This window comes from Rhagoletis pomonella, unplaced genomic scaffold (genome assembly GCF_013731165.1).
Source record: "Rhagoletis pomonella isolate Grant_MI unplaced genomic scaffold, Rhpom_1.0 Rhpom_scaffold_00006, whole genome shotgun sequence".
Classification (NCBI taxonomy): domain Eukaryota; kingdom Metazoa; phylum Arthropoda; class Insecta; order Diptera; family Tephritidae; genus Rhagoletis; species Rhagoletis pomonella.
Window position 1 is genome coordinate 31861577 of NW_023458560.1, and position 23770 is coordinate 31885346.

The following is a 23770-nucleotide window of genomic DNA, read 5'->3' on the forward strand; positions in this document are numbered from 1 at the left end:
TTTACAGCTATACAAAGACAAATTGTGTGTCAGACCTTATTATTATTATGGCGGGTGGTCAGCCTTCAAAAATTGATTTATTGCATTTCATTTGAAACTTCAATTACGTCATGGGTTTTTTTTTTGCTTAATATCCTTGGATTTCGCAAACGTGTATAAATAAGCAAATAAACAGTATATACAAATGTATGTACACACATATATGCACATGTGTTTCTACATTAGGGTGCCCCGAAAATACAAGGAAAATTCAACTTTTTGGAATTTTCTTGCTGCCACCTTTCAGAATTATAGAAAATGGAAGGTAAGGAGACCAGATATAATTTTTTTTTGATTGATTAAAATTTAACCGTGCCGCGGCACGCTGCGCGCTGGGGGTTTTGAAGTTTTCCATATAATTTATATGGGGAAAATATATTTTTTTGTAGAACTGCTATTAAAAATAAATATAACAAAAATATTTCGCTTTAGAAATTTAACACTAAAATTTTACTAAAATTTAAAAAAATGTCCGGATTGTTTACGAACACATATAAAAAAATTAAATAAGATATGGGACTATCGGTTATGAAAAAGTAATTAGAAATTTGTTTTAATTAAATATGCATCATACTTTTGTTGTTTGAAGACTTTTCGACCAAACAACGTTTCATCCTTTCAGGACCAAGGGGAACATGCTTCCCAAAAAGCTTTTAAGAAAACTTTGTGACTCATTTTAATATTTCTGTTTTTTATAATGTGCTTCATATTTACCTAGTTTTTATAATTTTTACCTAGTTTTTATCAAAAAATTTTAGAAATAAATATTTTTATACAACTTGGAAAAATGTACCAGAAGTAAAAAAAAAATACGTTTAGAATAAAAGATAGTTATAGAGTATAGATTTGGAAGACAAATTTTAGTTTTTAGAAAAAGTCGAATCAAAAAAATTTAAGAAAAATATACACTTGAGAGAATACTTAATAGAAAAAAGGATTTTTAAGAAAAATGTGTATTTATTTTAAGAAAAAATATTTTTAGAAAAAACAATTTTTTCCTAGAGAAATAACCTTTTTCTAGAGAAATAAACTTTTGTGGAAGAAAATTGTTAAGCAAATTGAATTGTAAATATTTTTTCCCTTAACTTTTCTTTAAGAAAAATCTAGCTTTTTTACCGACTTCTAAATAGGAGGAGGTTCTCATTTCGTCGTGTGTACTTTAGCCTTTATAGCAATTCTACAAAAACATTAATTTCCCGCATGTAAAATATATGGCAAACTTTAGAGTCCCAGCATGAATCAATTTTAAAATAAAAAACTCTTTATTTTCAATATTGTCCAATTCTGGCGATGACTGGAAAAAAATTTGGCCACCCTAATGTATGTACATGCATTCAAAAACCTCTTTGCATTAACAATTTTGTGAATTTTTGCGATAAATACTAACTTCATCACATGCCCGGCTCGTATGCGATAGGAATTTATCAGATTAATTTGTCAGAGGCACGTACTTACATACATATGTTTATAGTATGTGTGCCGATTTCTTCAAGTTGACATTTTTTCTGCTGGAATTTTTGCGGTTTATTGATGAATTTCATGCACGAATTAAGGCAACGGAGGCGACGCATGTGACATTGCAAAATATTTTTGTATATGCACATGCAAACACTTGAATTTGGTATATAGTGATTGAAAGGTTTTAAAATAAAATGTAAATGATTATAAAATAAGCAATTTTTAGCAAAAAAAACCGACTTAAAAAAATATATATATATATATTTCATGATCCAATGATCGGATCTAAACCAAATTAGTCTGGGACCACCTCTGAGACACTACCTTTCCGTTGCAATAATTATCGAAATTGGTTGACGTGGTCCAAAGTTATGCGGTAACATACATAAAAAAAAAAAATATTCCGACGAACTGATAACCTCCTCCTTTTTTGGAAGTCGGTTAAAAATACCCCAAAAAGTTAAGCGGAATATAAAAATTGCAAAATGAAATGCTGGCGTTCAGATAAGTATATTCAAAACAAGTTTGTGACCTTTTTCTAAAGCATTACTCGCTTTGTGGTTTTGCATGAAAAAAATAAAAATAATAAAAAAATTTTGATAGCAAAATCTACATAAGAATATTTACGCAAACGTGTCGCCGATTTTATTTAACTTGGCCACTTTTTTAATTTGTGTTTTTTTCTGCTTTTTCTCAGCTTAATTAAATACAAAAATTTTTTTGCTAAGATTCTGCATATTTTATTTGCACACTTGTCTCGAGCTTGTCGTTTATGTCTGCCAGCCGCCAATGCAATTTACTGGTAAATAAATACGAAAGTGGTACATACATACATATTTTTGTGCAATTAAAAGTACCTAAATGTTTTATTCTTTCATTTTCATATCTCGTGTAAATTTAATAAAAATAAACAAATATGTTTTGTACTTTAATTGAATGCCGCTTGAGATATTATTTTTATGTCGCTAATTTTGGCAGCGAAAATTTTTTGATGCACTTGAAAAAAAGGCAGTATCAGCTATTTAAGTACGCGAATTATTATTTTAAGCTAATTGCCGAAACTTTTTTTTGTAGTCGTAATTTTGCAAGAGCACCCAATATATATGCTGATGCCAAAAGTATGTAAAAGAAAAAGGTCTTTATATGAAAAGCACGTACTTATAAAACGGCTTTACTACGTCAGAAGACACAGCATGAAAAGTGTATGTACTTGCATAAAATGATGCATTCACTTTTCTGTACTTTTTCTTGTTTGACAAAACCATTATCATTTCGTTTAATTTCACAAATCGCTCAAATAACCTTGAACCAAATTCTATTTTAATAATGATGCTTTCTAAAGCAATTTGTGCTAAGCAATCACTCAGAAAGTGCGTCAGTACACCACTTACAAACAAAAATTTTGCTTTACTTGTTTTCTTGAGTAAAATATTTATTACACCGTGAAACAGTGAATGTATATTCGCGAAACTAGGGACCAAGAATAGTAAACCTACGTTTTTCGTTTTTCTCTCTGACGTCAGGATTTTTCCTAAAAGGACTTTGAAATTTTAAAGGTATGATTAGTTTAGAAAATTATTTAAAAAGCGCAGTGTAATGTAGAATAACAATGTGGGTATCATATTGTAGAAGAGAAAATTCTATAGAATTAAAAAGTTTAAATTTTTTGTTGTATAAGGACGAATACCTACTGAAAAAGTCCTTTTAAAATTTTATCCCTAAATATGCTTGAAAATTTGAAATATTTATTTTTGAAAAAAATTTATGCTAAGGACACACATACAATATACAACACGACCATATTCTCAAATTTCGTCCTTCTAACTTTATTAGCTTAAAAAAATAAAATTAATTAAAGGGCATCTTCAATAGCTGTTCACCCTTGTAAACCAAAGGACTGAAATTGTTTTCAATTCTGCAGAATTTTCTCTTTCATTTGGTATCCATATTTTTATTTTACACTCCACTGATTTTTTAAAAAAATTTTTTTGAGTTAACCATATTTTTGAAATTTAAAAGTGTTTTTAAAAAAATCCTGACGTCAGAGAGAAAAACTAAAAACGCTTAAAAATTATGTTTGTCGCTCAAATTTTGTTTCAATGTTTGGCCGAGCTTCTCCTCAATTTTAAGTTCGTATTAATGTTGCCACACTAAGGTAAGAAACTGCAACTTTACGACGTTTCATAATGCCAAATGGTTTTTAAAACAATAACATCCAAAAAATAAAAGGAAATTAAATAAAAAAGGAAATAAGTTCCTAAAAATTACATAAATTAAAAAAAAAAAATTATTTTTAATACAAATTCTAAAAAAAAATTAAAATTAAATAAATAAAAAATGAAATTTAAGAAAAAAGATAAAGATTTGCTTTTAAAAATATAATAATATTGAAAAAAATAAAATAAAAAAACCGCTCCCCAAGAACTCGAACCTGCATCTCTCAAATGGCAGCCCAGTGCTTTGCACACTCGGTTATTGCGACTGTTGGCGCTGCCCAAAATTGCTTTTCACCACAAGTGGTGAATGAGACGGCATTTTACTAAGACTATTGTGCTAGAATAACAAAAGTCTTTGAACTATTTTGTCATTTATTTTTATTTATCTTACAAAAGACTTTTTACTATCTTAGCCAGAATTGCCCTGAAAAGTAGATTTCCTGAAACCAATTTCATGCAGACGCATTTACATACATATGAAACCAATAGGGGAGTTCACGATTTGCAGCGTTTTAGGTGTAGACCGCTTATCGAGCAATTAGCTAAGCTTTCACGTTTAAGGCGCTAATTTAGCTCGACTTTCCATACAAAATTTTAATTTTTAATTGCTTGATTAGTACTTAACTGAATGAGTTTTTTCATGCAACCCTGCTGGGTATGTTTAATTTTGACTTTAAGGCATGTTTATTGAACAAATAGCAATCAGCTGTTTGTTTCTGGCCCTCTTTTACAGCTGATATTTCATCAGGGATGGAAAATTGAATTTTGGAATTGTACGCAATTTGCAGAAAACTGTTACCTAAAAGTAGATAAATGTACAAAAAAAGTAAAATTTATTAAAAGGTTGATTGACTCAATTAAATTTCTAGCTGAACTTAATACAAAGTTGTTACGTAGCAGTCTACACTAGCACGCGTTTTGTTGTTGTAAAATCAAAGAAACGTTATAATGCCAAAACATTAGTATCCAGTTGCATTTTGGGATTTTGCCAAATTTTTGTATGCTATTTTTTTTTTAGTTGTTTTTTTGCAACTTTAATTTCCATTTTATTTTTATTAACTCATCTTGTTTGCTCAACACATTCACTTGCCAGTCACCGGTTGCCAATAGACCATGACCACTTGCTAGTCGGTCGATGGCGCCGAATTTACCACAGCCGTTAGTCTATATATATTATATACCTATTATTTTTTCTATGGCCAAACATATCAAATGCAAGTTGTGGCGTGCGAAACGGTGGGCCGGACTACCCTGGCCACATCCTACTTTTCGGATAGTTAAATTTGTACTTATAAAGTGTTTCGCATTAGGCGTTCGATGATTTCTTAAAAAAAAACTAGCTGTTGAGGAAATTCAAACTTTTTTTATTCAATGTGCAGTAAACGTTTTGAATACAACATCATTTTCAAATGGCCTCCACGGCTCCGATTGCAGCACCGATATCGAATGAACCCAATTTTTGATGGTATGTCATGATATGTCTATATAGATTTAACAGTAATTTAGAGTACACCATTCATACCCTTATTAAATGAAGTTTATGGAGGTATAGCTTAAATAATCGCAATGAACGCAGTTTTGCTGTATACATATATTATTGCTTTAATATATTTCATCGGGCAGACCTTTATACCATGTACTATATGTAAATGCTATACTTCAACGTCGTATTCTATGATTAGGCATATCTCTTTGTGCAAAGTAAATACATATTTTCTTGTTATTCTTCAAGTACATTTTTCTGCTGCATTAAAACTATAAATACCTAAGATAAGTTATCGCAGCCATAATTAATTTTATCATCACTCATGATAATGTAAACGGTTGAAGTGACGTGCAGGAAACCTGAAAATATGCACTTGAATTAGTGTCGCTTGGTATAGACATACACATGTATGCTTGTTATCATGATAAAATTGCGATTCTAAATGTTTGCATACATTTTCAGGTGTTTGCAAATTCTTAGCAAACTTTTGTACTTGAAAAGTGAAGAGTGTTTTGTAGAAGTATGAATTTTTATACTATTCTATTCTATTAAATTTCAAACAACAATCGTGAACAATTACTTTTTTTTTAATTGGGAGAATGATTTTACCTTGTAATGTTTTTATCATGGGTGTGAACACCCCCAATATTTTTGCTTTGGAACGAGTTGCCATAGGCCTGTCATATTTGTGTGACGCAAAATCGGGAAATTTTTTTGAAAATGTCCTAAACACCACAACCCCAACCCCATAGCGCAAAAATGTGGACACTTGTGACATGATCCACAATTTTTTACATTCCACCGTGACTCTTTGAAACATTACGTTGATTTTTTTTTGCCACTTTAATTATGTATGTGGAATGGATTTTGTAATCTACAGTTGCATCGATATTTTTTTGCCTTGTATGTATGTATGTGTTTGCCAAATATGATTCCGTTCAAAATTAATACTAATTTAAAATCGAAATTCAGATATATGAATTTCAGCATATTTTAGAAAGTGGGGTCAAAATCATTCATTTTTTTAATTAAATAATTCTGCAAATTTTTCGGAAAAATTCGTGCTTTTGATGAAAAATATATTTTGTTGAATTACATATGCGTAAAATTTTTACCAATACTTTTGCTTGACTATGTAGCACAAAGCGTTTGCTATGGTTTGCATGTTGTGACAAAAAAAAAAGGATTTCCAAAATTTTCCAACTGAAAATAAGGCAATTTCGTAGTATTTCCCAAGCTCTAGCTAATTAGGAAAAAAAAATAATGGAATTCGGATTCAGCGAGCAAAAATTAGTATTTAGTAAACTACTGTCATCTGTTTTTGCCTATATGTATTTCAGATTATTGCAAGTGAAATCTGAATGGTTTTAAAAAATCTTGGTTTGATAAGCAATGCGTATTTTTTATTGCTGATTTTCTTTTGAACTTTAACCTCTCTTGTAAATATTGGAAGGCTACTTCCTATAATTTGGCAGTATCTGCATTTTCTTTTCTAAACACATACTTACAATTTCATTGCCCTTTTCGAAGAAACACTAAAAAGAGGGCATTGAAAGGGTAGCATTTAATGCCACAATAATAAAAAAAAACAAGGGCGATTTTATTTAAGTTAATAAAAAAGTAAAATACAGCTATGCCTCCTGGCGATTTTTTTTATAATTTTTCCAAATCAGGCAGTTTTTCCAATGCAAAACTGCGGGATATAGAGAAAAATATAGCTTGACGTCCCATTTGGTTCTACGGCATAACATCGTGGTGGTCATCCGTGGATACGTCTATAATAAGGAACAAACTAACCCAGGCTTAAAGGGTGGCCTTTATGATAATCACAGCGGATCTACCTCAATGCCGAAAATCGTGCATAAACCTAGTTCACTTTTTACCTGTGAACTTTTCTGTGAAACTGCAGGCAAATTGTAAAGCAGTACCTAACTTTAAACGCATTGATAAAGTGGGCTTTGGAAGAACTTTCGGCAAGTTTTAGGTGTCCAGACCGGATTAAACGGTATCTCCCGTTATTATGAAGAGTTATTTTCACACAAGACCTCCCCTAGGAGGGTCAAGTTGGAAGGGAAGCTAGCCTTGGATATGTATCCTAAATGCACTGATGCCTCCAAATTAGACCTCAAAGTGGGATGTGGCTAACTCAGTCTTTGTTTTCGGTTGAATGATTTATGCAGCGTTTTTCAAGCGGGAAGCAACGAAGCTGCAATGTGACGGAGCTCTTAACCTGCATGCAGCAGCCTCTCTTCTCTTGCAGACTGACTGGCATATAAAAATAGGGGCATCCTTATTTTCGATATTCTTCAGTTCTGGTGGTGGCAGCGGTAAAATTCCAAAAAGCTAATTTTCTGTGTGTTTTTAGACCACTCTAATGTACATGGACGGGGTTCCATACCAAAATGGACGGGGTTCACACTTCATGTGTTTGATTTGTTTCAAATTTTTAGGGTTGATGGAAAAACATAAATAATAAATAAATAAGAAATTTGAGCTTGATTAATACATTTTTAAAAGCTTTACAGCACAAAAACAAAAACAAATTGATTTAATAGTTTTCCCAATATCTCGAAAACGGGGCGAGGAAAAAATTTGAAAAAAAATCATACATACACACATCAAAATTCTCTAAGAAAAGAAATATTTTTTAAATATTTCTTCTAGAAAAATTTTTCACATACAAATTGTTTGATAAAAAAAATTAGGGTTTGAAAATATGCCATCTCAAAAAAAAAATAAAATTAAAATAAATCACAATGGTAGCTCTGAGTGTTGCGCAATATTAATTTCTTCCTCGCCCCGTTCTCGAGATATTTGGGAAACTATTAAATCGATTTGTTTTTGTAATGTAAAGTTTTTAAAAATGTATTAATCAAACTCAAATTTCATACTTATTTATTATTCATGTTTATCCATCAACCCTAAAAATTTGAAACAAATCAAACACATGAAGGAATGGTGGAATAGGATAGCAATATTTCACCACAATTAACATATGTTTTGAGGTTAGCGTCAAATCAAGATTTATGCGCCAATGTTAAAAAATCTTTCGCACCAGATTCGAGTGTACATAAGGTCGTATCACAGGTAAAGGTTAAATTTATACAGTTAGCTTGGTGTATTCACTATGCTAAATGTATAGTGATTCAGTGCAAAAGATACGAATTAGATATGTAAGTGCATAAGTAAATATTTAGTACACCTTGCCGCTTTTCATCCATGCATACCAGTCTTCATAACTACGTATTCCAAGTAAAATACTATATCACTTTTATTTTTATATGAGAACTATAAACAGTCAAATATTTTAATGACCAAGATAAGGAATGGCTCGAAGCGATAACTTATCGGGGCAAATCAAAAAGAGGTATTCTACGAAATTCTTTATAAACTTTGATGAAGTTTTGTAGATATTTCTTAACATACTGCATGAGACATATGTAATCTTTAGTATTCTATATATCATCAGTTTTTAATATGTATAAACAAATGTATATACCAATTGAGTTACTCATATACATTTTTTTCTTCTATATTACAGAGGAGCAAGAACGTGTGCAAAAGAAGACATTTACCAATTGGATTAACTCGTATCTCTCGAAGGTAAGACATTAAAATATTTAAGTGAATAAAAGACTTACTCTTTGTTTTAGCTAAAGAATAATAGAAAAAAATAACTGTCAACCAGCCTATGCATTAGGGTGATCCTTAAAAATATTAATGTTTGAATTTTGTATGGGACCCCCATTTCACTTTGTTTTACGTACAAAATAAAGGCTTCCACGAATTTTTAATAATTGAAAAAAAATCGAAAAAAAGAGTTTGAAGATTTTATTTTTTTTTTGCAACAACTTTAAAAAATTGTTACTTGAAAAACTGATAAGTTTTACATACTATTGAAACAAAAAAACGCTAAGTTATAGTCAAAATTTATAAATTTTTTTAAATCGCGAAAATTCGATGAAATCTTAAATAAAAGACAGAACCACATCTAAGTACAAAGTAAAAACATCCACGAAAATAAAACAATAAAAAAAAGCTAGGAGTCGCTAACATGGTTTAAAAAATTTAAAATTTTAGTTAAAATCGCAAAAAAATTCGACACAATTTTTATATGAATAATTTGACATAGTATTGAAACTTATTCATATTAATTCATAAACTGGCTAAGTTATAGCTGGCCAAAGTAAAAGCTTTTTCGAATTTTCGCGATTAAAAAAATTAAATTTTTTCAAGCCCTGGTAGCAGCACCTAAAAGTTTTCTTTAAAATTAAAAATTTTCGCGTATGTCTTTATTTTTTATGTAGACCAAAATAAAGGGGAGCGTGCGATGTTTATATTTTACCCTACCACCCTACTATGCATAGGCAATGCTAATGTCAATAATATGGGGTATTCAAGATCCGGTGCATACTGTCTAGCATGGTGCATAAATAGCATGATTTTTGTTGTTTCATGTGTTCAAACAACAACAAAATTAGCCAGTCATGCTATTTATGCTATCTATGCACCAAGCTAGACAGTAAATATGCACCGGATCGTGAATACCCCTAATCTAATTTGAGTAGCTTTATTTGTTTTTAATTGCATACATTACATTTTGTCATTACCTTGAGTTAATTGTTGTGCACATCTATGTACATAGGTACAATATTAAGTCATCAAATTACAAACTGAGGTATTTTGCGTGTGTTCAAGTGACTTGGCTCTTTTGAATAGTATCTTGCGAGTTCGTTAAAAGCCCGATAAAAAATAATTAGCACAGTAAAACAATTTTTCTTATGGGGAAAATCTTATAATTCGCAACGAAAGCGAATAAAGATGGAAAATATTTTTTTATTAACATAACAAGTGTTTCCTAAAATATCACAATTGAATAAATTTTTGCTACGAAATAATTAGTGAAAAAAATTGTGTAGCAAAAACCATGTAAGGAAGTTAAACTTCTGGTGGAGAATTCTGATATTGGGTAAAGAAATTGCTGCCTTGGGCCCCCTACTGCTCGCTCACCAGAACGTTAGTGATGCGCTAAACTGTGGGTACCCAATACTTCAAAAAGATTTCGGTTCCCAATACTCCCATTAAACCGTCGCCATAATATATGTATATATATTAGAAGTTAAAAAAACTTTTGCTAAAAGATCCTAAATTTTTGAAAGTGTTTTTTAAACATATGAACTTTTCAACTTAATTTTTTTTTACAAAATCTGAATAAAGTTATGTTAAAGACCTTTTATTTAATTTAAATTTATATTAAATTTAGAGTTTGAATTTTTTTTTCCAAAGTTCAAAAATCCATATCTTAAAAACCCATCTACTAAAAAATAGCAGGATCTTTTTTGACCAGTTAAAGATATTGTATGAAACAAATTTTCCCAAAAATTTTTAAAAGTTTTTGCTTTTAAGATTTTTAAAATTTCAAAATTCTGTAATTTTTTATATCTTTTTTACTATTTTTGTTTTGTAAACTGTGAAAATTTGAGCTTTCAAAAACATTCTTATTGTTTTTTCCTTGGCAGAATTTCGTTATATGATGAAAAAGTTCTGACCAAAATTCGTCCAAATCTAAAATCGTCGATTTCAACCATTAATCTATTTGACATGGATTGAGCCATACGCATATTAGGGTGGTACAAAAAAAACTTTGTGAGATAATTAAAGTCAGATTTTTAATAAGAATAATACCCAAATGTTTATTAAACCAATTATAAACCAATAAAGTTAATATCAACGGTTTTTATGGGGCCCCATTACAATTTTTGTGATTTTTGGCGGCCCATAAAATATAAACAATTGAAATCTCCTGGTGAGAAATAGAGCTTGCCGATTGAAAAATATAGGAAAATTATTTTTTTTCAAACAAACAGCAAACAGCAAAACATGATTTTTTTTTCAAAATCGTAGATCTTCGCTTAGAAAAGAGATAAAATGATCATATAGTGTAGGAAAACTATAGAGAAGTTACAACAACAATAACTTAACCGCTTTTTAACCCTTTCAAGGCAGAGGAAAAAGGTTCTCAATATGCTTTTGAACGTGCTTTTTATTTATTTATTTTTATTTATACCCGAGCCACTTGTGCACAAGGGTATTATAACTTCGTTCACATAACGGTTGTTTGTAACAGGCAAAACGAATCGAGATAGATATAGACAAATGTATACATAAATGATCAGAATGAAAAGAGAAATCGATTAAGCGGTGACTGTCTGTCCGTCCGTCCGTCCGTCCGTCCGTCTGTGCACACGATAACTCGAGTAAAAATTGAGATATCTTAACGAAACTTGGTATGTGAACTTCCTTCCGGCGTAGGACGGATGGTATTGAAAATAGGCAAAATCGGACAATAACCACGCCTACCTCCCATATAACGGTAATTTTCAGAAATACGAAAACTGCGATATTTTAGTAACTACTGAAGATTATTCACTCAAAATTGATATTTACAACAATTTTTAGACAAAAACTAAGAATATTATAAATTTTTGGAAAATGGGCGTAGCCACGCCCACTTATGGTTACATGTGTATATCTTGGTAACCGCTGCACCAATTTCTTCCAAACTTGGCACAGTTGTTAGTCTTACTACAGCATACAAAATGGCCAAAAAGTTTTAAAATCGGACAATAACCACGCCTACCTCCCATATAAGGGTAATTTGGAGAAATACGAAATCTTAGATAAATCAATATATATTAAAGCTAATTTACTCAAAATTGATGCTTGCAACAATTATTTACCAGGAAATACGTATATGATAAAGTTTTGGAAAATGGGCGTGGCACCGCCCACTTATGATCACATATATGTATCTCGGTAACCGTTCTACCAATTTGTACCAAACTTGGTATGGTTATTGTGCTTGCTACATAAAAGAAAACCGTTGAAAATTGTTGAAATCGGACTAAAATTACGGCCGATTTTCATATAACGGTAAATTTCAGAAATGCTTGAAACTGCAATATTTCGAAATTTAAGGACGCTAATTTACTCAAAATTTATACACCCCGGCTTACCATCTAGCGGTAGGTTTCGGAAAGGTGAAAATCATATACTTAGTACCTGCGCCGGGTATTTAATGTTCGGCTCCGCTCGAACTTAGACTTTCTTACTTGTTTTATTTTTATTTCATTTCATTATCTCTTTTCTAACCGAAGATCTACGATTTTGAAAAAAAAATCGTGTTTTGCCTACAGTGCGGCCTCGAAATATTTTTTGATTTCAAGCGAGGAATTTTTAAGCGAAAAACAAGACCGACTTCAATTCTCATATAAAAATTTAAGAATACCGTTAATTTCTTCATGGAACCACTTCTAAGGCATTTTCTTTTGCCAAAATATTAAGCTACTAACGATGAAAATCGATGGAAAAATAAACAAGTTTTGAATGACCAAATTAACATTTGCAAAAATTTTTTATGAAATAGAAGCAAAAAATAATGTTACTCATACGCCACATCGTACATGGCCCAATTCGAGCTTAATCGTACATGGCGTATGAGTAACATTTTCCATGTTAAAGTGTGATTTTTTTTCATTCGCAATGCATACTTAAAAAGAAAATATCTTGGGAAAATGAAAAGTAAAAAAAAAACAGTAGCTTTCTTTCACATATATCGCTTTACATTTACATAAACGATAACAATATTTTTGCTATCGATAAAGACCATTTTGTGAGTAATAATTTGGTAATGAATTTACATAATTCTACATATTCTTGTTGTAAATAAACCGTAAGCCACGACAACATTTAAAAAAATATGAAAACCAAATATTTATTCCTTCTTTCCTGTCAATATAATATTTTGAGCACCAATAAAAAAAATTTGACTACAGATTCCAACCAATTTTCCAACAACAATTGCAATTTATTTAGGAAAAAAAATCGTAATGGAAGAGCAATTATTTTGGCTTTGAGTCAGCACAGTTGTTCGCTTACGCCTTTATTTACAAATAGAAAATTCTATGGAAATTTGTCTGACGGCAACCATGAGTGTACACCGCTCGAACATTACTTTCCCATCAAAAACAAAAACCGCAGAGTAAAAGTAAAAGCGAATTAAAAATATGAAATTACACTTTTAAAGCTAATAAAAATTTTTGTGCCGCACAGGAATAGAACAGCAGCAACGAAAATACTTGTGCAACTCGTAGATGTGCAAATAGTATGTAAACCAATGAACGGCCGCCATGTACATACATATGTATGTATGTAGAAGGCATTATGCCAGCAGAGCAGCTAACTTTGAAAGCAAGCGCAATTGGACAAGCGAAAAAAGCTGAGTGAAAATTTTGAAAGTGCATTGTACTTACCACTGGCACAAACGTACATACATACATACGAGTATGAACAAAGAAAAAAAGCATTTTTAACCAAATAAACAAATAGTCATGCATTTATTCTAGAGAATGACCACAAAATTCGTACGATTCTTATTGCTCTCTTGTCTTGCTTTCGACATGTAGAAATGTCTATTTTCCTTTTTTTTTGCAAAGCTGGGCGATTGCGCCGCCTGTCGTCTACAAAACAAAAAAAAAAAACTGCAGTATTGTCTGAAGAGAAAATGCAGCTGGCGTTCTGTATGAGTTTCGAGGTGAAAAATAGCAATAAGGAAATGTAAGAAAGTGCGAAAAAGTTGCATAGACAAAGATGCGAGCGTGCAAACAAAGCGAACAATTTGAAGTTTCTTAAATACGCATTGAATTACTCTTGGCCCATACTAGCTAACATACGCCCAGTCAGTTTGAAATGAGCACAAAAGTTGAAAGAAATTGTACGTATGAACATATGCATGTATGCATGCTTGCGAATATTTAGCTTTTAGCATCTGGATGCAGGGATGAGTTTATATATATTTTGGCGGATGACTGCTCGCATGAATCAGTGCGTTATTTTAAACAATTTTATTTACATATATGTATGTATGTATGTACATTAGGGTGGTTCAAAGAAAGTAAAGCCGAAACTTTAATGATCTCACCCTTAGGATTGTTTTATAATTAAATTTTTTTTACTTACTTAAAGATCGCTCAAAGCGCTCAAAGCTTCCCAAGTATTTTATATGAGGAAAGAGAATTTTTCGTAGAAATGATAAAAAATTCTTGAAGTATGTAAATATTTTTCAATCGGCAAACTCTGTTTCTCCCCAGAAGACTTCAAGGAATAATACCCAGTTGTTTATTTAACCATCTTTTTGTATTAAAAAACCATAGACAATGTTATCGGGGCTCCATAAAAAATCGTTAATATTAAAAAATGGTTAAATAAACAACTTGGTATTATTCTTATTAAAAATTTGACTTTACTTATTGCACATGGGTGTTTTTGGACCACCCTAATGTACATATGGCTCAACCCGTGTTAAATAGACCTATGGTTGAAATCGACCATTTTAGATTTTGATGAATTTCGGTCACAACTTTTTCATCATACAACGAAATTCTGCCCAAGGAAAAAAAATTAAAAGAGATGTTTTCGAAAGCTCAAAATTTCACACTTTACGGGATTTTGAAGGTTAATTTTTTTAAATATCTCCAAAACTATTATAGTTACAAAAATGGTACTATGCTCATTTTAAAGGTGATATTTGTGGCTATGTAAAATAATCAAGAAATAAAAATAGTTACAGAATTTTGAAATTTAAAAAATCGTAAAAACAAAAACTTATTTTTTCATATAATACCTCTAACTGGTCTTAAAAGATCCTGCAATTTTTTTAGTAGGTGGTTTTTTAAGATTTGAATTTTTGAACTTTGGAAAAAATGTCAAACTCTAAGTTAAAAATAAATTTAAATTAAATAAAAAGTTTTTAATATAACTTTTATCAGCGTTTGCAAACAAATTTTAAGTTGAAAAGTTAATATGTTTAAAAAAATACCTTTTTGAAAATTTCAGGATCTTTTAACATCAGTTGAAAAGCAGATATTGTATAAAAAATATTTATAAGTTCTTCCTTTTAAATTTTTTTTAATTTCACGTTTCTTAATTTTTTAAAATTTAATATTCTTTTATACCATTAACAGGGCAATTCTGGCAAGTATCTTCAAAGCTCTTTACTGTCTTTCCTAGGACTAATTGAAAGATCTGCTAACGAGGAGGTCTCAGCGTTATGCTACTCGCCTTTTAGCAATTATTTTGTTTTTAATTAATAATAAATTAAATCACTAAAAAATATCTCTTTAAAACAATAAAAATTAATATCAAAAATAAATAAATTAGAAAAATATAAAAATTTAATCGAAAAAGAGGGAAATAGTACCCAAAAATTAAATTCGATTAAACATATTTTTATTAAAAACAGATGAAACAGCAACTAAAAAAAATAATAAGATCATAAAAATTAAATGAAATAAAAAATATTATTTTCCTTTTAAAACAATAAAATCCAAAAGTTAAAAGAAAATTAAATCAAAAAAAGGAAAATAAATTAAGTTAAAAAAATAATAATAAATAAATCGAACTTTTAGAAAGTAGATGAGATTCAAAAAACTATTTTTCTTTTGTACACAATAAAATCTAAAAATGTAAATAAATGTTAACTGAAAAACTAAAAAAAAAATATAAAAAATCAAAAATGAAATAAGTTCCTAAAAATAAAATGAAATTAAAAAAATATTCTTTTTAAAACAATAACAATCAAACCACTAATAAATAATAAATAAATAAAAAATTGTAAAAAAAATACGTAAAATAATTTTCGTAAAATTAAATTAAATTGAAAATTAATTATACCCTTAAAAAAAATGAATTGAAAAAGAAAAAAATTAAATAAAATTTAAAAAAGTTTAATTTTCTCCTTTGACAGAACTTCGTTTCATGATCAAAGAAAACTTCTGACCAATATTCATCCAAATCAAAAATTTTCGATTGCAACCACTGATCGATTTTGCAAGGATTGACCTGTATATAACGCTCGTATCTTTTTTCGGACAAGAAACTGTATATTGCTACGGAAAAATTCTGTTTCGCAATATCTTCATTAAGAAAAAAAAAAACATATTTGTTTTACAGTAGAGAACTTTTTGAGCAGTTTTTCATTAAAATAAAGGAATTCCTGGTACTACATGTACCTCTTTTATACCACGCGGCAAAATAATACGGTCTAAAGGCATGTAATTCCAAATTTCCAAATTTCTAAAAAAATTAGAAAAATGCAAAAAGTTGTGGCAACCCTGCTAAAAATATTTTCAAACTAGAGCTTTATTAAACTACTTACTTTCGCCTGACGCCTTTATTCAAGTAAAATTTCATTTTTCAAATAGGTGGCAATTTTCCCACATGTAGTTTGAAAAAACTCCTTGTCAAAACCATTTCGCTTAATGTAATAATTCATTTTAATTGATTGAATTAAATTTTTAAACAGGTGGCAACCCTTGTAAAACACTTTAATAACATTTAAAATGTTCAAACTAAAGGTTTCTTACCCAGCTTTCAATGGGTGTTAACAAATTTAAATTTTTCATATGGCTTGCGAGTAATTAATTTAAATTTTACTTTTCAAACAGGTGGGAACCCTTTTCTAAATATTTTCAAGCCACAGTCTTTTTAAGCCTTTCTCGTCTGACACGCATATTGTAGGTCAAATAAATAATTCCTTTAATTCCAGTGGAATTTAATTTTTTAAACTAAACAGTGCTGCGGGTCAGTCTGACCCGATGAACGGGTTGAAGGTTAAGTCAGTTAAGCCTTATATACTATGTCAGCGTCTGACCAAGACCAAGCCTGATTACGGGAACTTCTCCATAATCGAATAGTTTTTTTTTTGGCATAGTTCATTAACTATAGGTCCCACCTTGGTGCTATGTCAAAATAAACTCAAATCAGCTTTGCTGAAAAATATACGAAAATATTAAATTATATAAATTAGTTCAAGATTTTCATAATTTTCATGATTAATTCAAATATGGCGCTAATGATTGTAAGCAAATGATTAGCGCACTCCTAGTCAGCTGAACTGAAAGGTTAAACAGCTGAGTGGTAAAAGTATAATTAAATAGATGCATAAGCGTGCATACTGCTATCTATGTATGTACTTATGTACATATGTATGCATGTGTACATCCATACATATGCAACAGATTGCATGCAATGATAAAGTTTCATGATTTTTTTTCCATTCATTCGCTAAAATTAACTTAGACCGAGTTGCCACATGCCTCTAGGCTGCAGCGCTTCAATGCAACTGTGGCGAATGCCGGCCGGCCGGCCGGCAAACACAAAACCGGCACAACCGCTGAGTGCACTTTGCACGCACGCCACTCTCCTCACCACCGCCAGGCATTTACATACGTACTCGTACATACATACATGCATTTGCGTTTAGACCGGTATTTTGATTTCTTTTCGTTGTTGTTGTTTTGTGCACTCGTTTGCACTGTTAAATACAATACTCGTACGTAAATATGTATATGCACGCCTTTTGCGGTGCAATAGGCAAACCGCCGTCAGACGTTTACACCGGCAAACATACCTACAATTAACACTTACGAGTTAACTTCGTTTGAAATTGCAATTGGCAATGTTAAAAGGCAATTGCATATATTTTTTATGGCCGCATTATGCATTTAACTGCACAATCACAGACTGTACATTAGGGTGGTCCAAAAATGCATGTGAAAAAGTTAAGTCGGAATTTTTATGCTCTCACCCACTGGGATCTTTCTATACCGAAAAAATACCCTTATTTTTTAATTTTGAAATAAATTTTTAGAGGTCGCTCAAAGCGCCTAAAATTTTCCATGTATTTTATATGGCGAAAAAACCAACTTTTCGTAGAAATGGTATAGAATAGTTAAAAATTAATATTTTTCTACTCTGTTTATCTGCAGGATATTCGCAGTAATAATACCCAATTGTTTATTTAACCATTTTTTCATTGCATCTATAATTTAAAGGTCCGCCAAAAACCTACAAAAACCATGAAAAATGCAATGTGGCGACCAATAAAAAATCGTTAGTATTAATGGTTAAATAGACAATTGGGTATTTTTATTGAAAGTCTCCTGGAGAGAACCAGAGTTTTCTGATCGAAAAATATTGACTTTCAAGAATTCTATACCATTTCTACGAAAAAATTAATTTTTCCCGTATAAAAATACATGGAAAACCTTGAGCGCTTTGAGCAACCTCTAAATTTTTTTTGATTTCAAAATAAAAAAATAGGGGTATACTTTTTTCGATATAGAACAATCCTAGGGGGTGAGAGTATTACAATTCTACGAAAAAATTTATTTTTCCCATATAAAAATACCTGGACAACTTTGAGCGCTTTGACCAACCTCTAAATATTTTTTGATTTCAAAATAAAAAAATAGGGGTATACTTTTTTCGATATAGAACAATCCTAGGGGGTGAGAGCATTACAATTCCGACTTTACTGTTTTTTGACCACCCTACTGTACATAGACATGTATGTAGGTATGTAGGTTTGCATTTATGCTAAAGCATATTTGTGGGTAAACCAGTTATTTGACTTCAAACATTCAGTGTGCTGCTTGCAACACGTACTTACATATATTAAGATAAATTAGGGAGCCCCATCCCTGCCGCTTTTCCACCGAAATTATAAATTGTAGTATATTTTAAGACTTCCTCTAAAATATTTCGGAAAAATATCAAGATATACGTGAGCTGGACTGATTTGAAAACCCTCACAAAAAATCTCAATATTTTGATGCCATTAATAAAATGTTTAAACATTTTGATATGAAACTTCTTTGCGTTCGGATGGGAGTAAATGCAAATATCGATGTAAAGAAAAAGCAGCGCAGTCGTCGCTTTCTAATTCCAAACGAAAAAGCGACAGAAGAAGGTGGGGTATGGCGAGGGTGGCAGGTCACGACAAAGATCAAGACTAGGATTAAGATCGAGATTGAGTTTGAGATTAAGATTAAAATAACTGTTCATCAGTATGCAGCGAAATACTCATAATACACAAAGGCATTTTTTTTTGCTAATTTCATCAGATCTGCACCATTCGTTCGATTTTCAAAACCGAGTTGTCAAATTAAAGGCCTTGACCTGTAGATGTGCGGTGAGTTTTATTCTTTGCCACTTGTTAAAGTATTTAGTTCAAGTTATTTAGTAAATTAAAACAGTTATTACAATATGTGCATCAATCGAAATGTTTATGAAAAGGTCTTATTTTTAATTACAGATAAGAGGGTTGCCACTTGTTTAAAGAAGTGAATTCAATTTAAATTAAGGCAATTAAGTAATTGAGATATGTATCATAATTTGGGTGTATGAGTAGAGAGATTTAAAAAGGTTTAGGTTTGAAAATATTTTTAAGAAGGTTGCCACCGGTTTGAAAAGTCGAATTTAATCAGGGACCGTAACCGTTACAACTTTTATTAAAAATATCGCTCTATAACAATTATTTTTTTACTTTTTTTAATTACTCCTTAAATAACCGTTATTTTTGACTTTTATTTTATAAATCCAAAATAACAATTATTTTTGATTTTTATCTAAATAATGTGCAAATAACAGTTATTTTTGATTTTTAAATTATATGTCTTAGATAACAGTTATCGAAGACTTTTATTTATAAAAGTCATAAATAAAAATCAGTCTCTGACCTTTATTTTTTAAATCATACTTATAAAAGTCATTTGTATAAGTCGTAGTAAACTTTTGTTTTCCAAGACCTTCTTAACTGCGAGAAATGTTAAGGACTTTTATACGAATGATTTAAAAAATAAAAGCCGCTGACTGATCTATATTGATGACTTTTAAAAGTAAAAGTCACTGACTGATTTTTATTGATAACTTTTTTAAATAAAAGTATTCAATAACTGTTATCTAAGACATATAATATAAAAATCAAAAATAATTGTTATTTTGGATTTATAATATAGAAATCAAAAATAATTGTTATTTTTTTAATTTTGCATAAAAATTGCAAATAAATTTTTTTTGGAAATCTGAGTCTCGGTGAAAAAAGAAATCGATTCGTATGTATCATTTTGTTCTAGAACATTTCCTTCATAGTCAATTTTTCCATCACAGTTTTCGTCAATAACTGTTATGTTCGGTCCCTGAATTTAATTTTATGATACACAAATAATAGGAAATATTAGGAAAATTGGTGTCCAACGAAAGAGTGTTAAGAAATCTTTAGCTTGAATATTTAGAATTTTTTGAGGTGTTTGAAGGGGGTTGCCGTCTGTTTAAAAGGTTAAATACAAGGAATTTAATAAGTTAAATAAATGATTTAAATATATCAATTGATGTGAGTTTGAAAGACTTTTCCGAACTATGTTTAAAAAATCAAATTCAATTTAAACAAAGACAATTAGGTTATTGAAATATGTATCAATATGGATGTCAGACGAAAGAGGTCTAAAAGGTTTCAATTTGAAAATATTTTGCAGAGGTTTGACGCCTGTTTGAAAAGTCGAAATAAATTAAATTATGCACAATTAATATGAAATATTAAAATATGGATGTCACACGAAAGAGTGGTAAGGATGGTAAAGGATGTGTATCAATCGAAGATGTATATCAATCGAAATGGGTTGGCAATGTTATATCAAAACTATATTTAGGAGCGTTAGTTGAAATATATACCCCTGTCAGACAAAAAAGGGTTGCCACTTGTTTGAAACGTCGAATTTAGTTAGCTTATACATAAGTTATGTATGTATGTGTATGACATATTTAAATAAGAGTGCCAAACGATGCAGTTTTATGAAAGCTTTAATTTGAAAATAGTTTTGATTAGGGTTGCCCACTATTTGAAAGTTATATATATAGATATGTACATACTTATATCCATAGGTTCCGCGGAAACGGATTTAACGCTTTTGATAAAAATTTGTGTGATAATGCTTTCCATTTTAAGGTTATCTAAATAGGTATTATCTCAGAGCGTACGCGTATAACATTGCCACCTTTTCAAAATAATGTACAAATTAATTATATCATAATATGGGTATAAAGAGGAAGGTATTTTAAAAATTCCGAATTCAGAAATATTTTGGAATAGGGTTGCCACCTATTTTGAACCGCATATGTATTTATTTAATTTTTTTCTTTAGAAAACAAAGGTACAGTGTTACTATTCGATACTAAAAAACGGCTCCGAAACAATGATTTGTCTACTTACTAAGTGTTATCCCTTAGGAGATTAGTGTAAGGTTGCCATTTATTTTCGATTCTACAAAATTTGACAAAAACATCGCAATATGGATATCAAAAGTGAGGTACTTTTGAGATATTTAGCCTGAAAATACTTTCGATGAGGGTTGCCACGTTGTTTCTTTTTTAGTACAAATTTGTATTTTGTTAATTTAAATAAGCATTTTTTGTATGTACTGTACAGTATATATACGCTCAAGAATTTCAGCGTATTTTCAAATAGGGTTATGACCTAATTTTTAAAGTAAATAATTGACTTACTTTATAAGATATCAAAAGCCAATTTTCTTTAAATTTATTTACAAAATATTATTTTCAAAGCTATCCAAATGGTATACCTAAACCTTGAAAATGTTAAAAAGTATATTTGCTTATAACTCTGACTAACATTTAGAGTATTTTTTAGGTTTTTGAAAATGTTAAATGTTTGTTTAAAATGTTAAATTTAATTTTGGCGTAATACGCGTAATACAGGAAGAAAAACGTTCACTTCAATCCCACATTTTTCTATAAACTAAAGTGATTTTTTGCAAAAAAAGATTTTTCAAAACTAATTTTATTTATAAAAACTCGTATTTTCAAATTTTAATATTTTTCTGAAATATTTTGGCGTAGGTTAATTTTGGTGTAATACGGGTAATACAGGAACAAAAACGTTCACTTCAATCCCGCATTTTTCTATAAACTAAAGTGATTTTTTGCAAAAAAAGATTTTTCAAAACTAATTTTATTTATAAAAACTCGTATTTTCAAATTTTAATATTTTTCTGAAATATTTTGGCGTAAGTCTCAAAATATAATAAATTTAATAAGGCCTTTTGGAAAAACAGTGTCGACTTTTATTTTGTATTGCGGGTGATGCACCCTAATGTATATATCTATGCTCGCCGCGGTTTGTTGCATGCTGCATATTAATTTGCTTCAGCAAATGCCACAAGCAGCATGCATCCATATGCATTTGTGTTGCATTAATACTTGATTAAGTATGCATTTTCTAAATATATCTATACGGTGGGTTGGCATTGTATGCATAAAGAAGTGTGTTCGTGTGTCGTTTACTTGGCGCGCGGATAGCAATTTTATGGACAAGTTAGTGCATTGCTTTTGTCAGCTAGGCGATAGTTCTTGTCAAATAGAAGTTGGCTGGGGCGTTTATGTAGGCGCGAACGGTACACATGTCCCTCTGCATGTGTGTGTATGCGTGCAGACAGTAGGTATGGATGTGGACATTGAAATATCCCTGTGGTCACGACTATGCTTTCTTCTTATTTTACATAGCGTCTTGTCAACATTTTCTTCGTTGAACTTTTGCTCAAAGCGGTTTTGGTTAGTTACAAATTTAGTTTGGTCACTACCTTAATATGGAAGGCCATAATGTATTCGTTTTGATTTAATTAATTTTTTTTTACGAAGTAAGATGAATTGTATTAAATCCTGCTGCGAAATCTGCATTGGGTCGCTATTGCTGAGCGTATGGTCGTTTAAAAATCTGGTTCTACGATGAGCTTGTGTTGGAAATGGGGTGTTCCATTGATTCCTCTTTTTCACCACAGAAATAATATTTGATAATTTTTTTATATGGAAAAAATGTGCCACACCTTCAACAAAAAAAATTTCCCAAAAATCATTGGTAAGTCTAGCTTCCTCATACTTGCACTTTATTATACTGAAATTGAATGGGCTAAAAAACTGCATACTCAACTTTTTTCTATAGAGCGTAAATAAAAAGTGAAATATTTGAATAGAGTTTTGCAGAATTTTTTTTTAATTTTTCACAAGGTTTGGAACTTTGATGTTTGGGGTTTTTGTTGTAGAATTAACCATATTTTTATAAAAAATTAGCGAAAAATAAAATATTTAAAAAATAGTTCCCCGTATTGTTAAAAATTCGCTTTACCTAAACTTTGTTGACTGACTGTAAATTGCTTTCGTCAAATTGGCTGTAAGAGTTTGTATGAATTACTGATTTATCAGCTAATATTGAGAAGCTTTCAAACAAAAAAAAAATAAATAAAATTACCTACATCATTTGTGAATGGCAACGAATTGAGTAAAAAAAGCACTGTGCAAGTCCGAAATTGTTAATGAATGAATTAGCAATGCAAACTTAGTCGCTCATCAAATTATCGATATTGTAGAAAAGGAAAAAAATATGCTTAATATAACTCAAGGCTCTTTAGGTGTATAAAGAAACTAAAATTTTTGCACACAAATTATAAATTTGTTCTAATAAAAAATGTTACTCAATAAAATTGTTTATCTCAGCGTGGCGAATATATAATTAAGGTCGCATCACTGACGTAGATAAAAATATAAAAAATACGTACATATATACGCATTTGGTGAATTGATACTTTAATGTTAGTAGTTAGTATATGATGGTCCTTTCCAATAACGACACAACTCAAATTATAACAATTTTCTGTAGCGC

The 23770-nt window shown here is 30.4% G+C and overlaps 1 protein-coding gene across 1 annotated transcript in view; it reads left to right on the forward strand.

Moving 5' to 3' along the window:
• The window catches only part of LOC118740582 (nesprin-1-like), a 136301-nt gene that overhangs the window by 30081 nt on the left and 82450 nt on the right, over nt 1-23770 (forward strand). The window contains exon 2 of the mRNA XM_036472179.1: nt 8741-8802. Coding sequence (XP_036328072.1) covers nt 8741-8802 — 62 coding nt within the window. The remainder of the gene's footprint in view (nt 1-8740; nt 8803-23770) is intronic.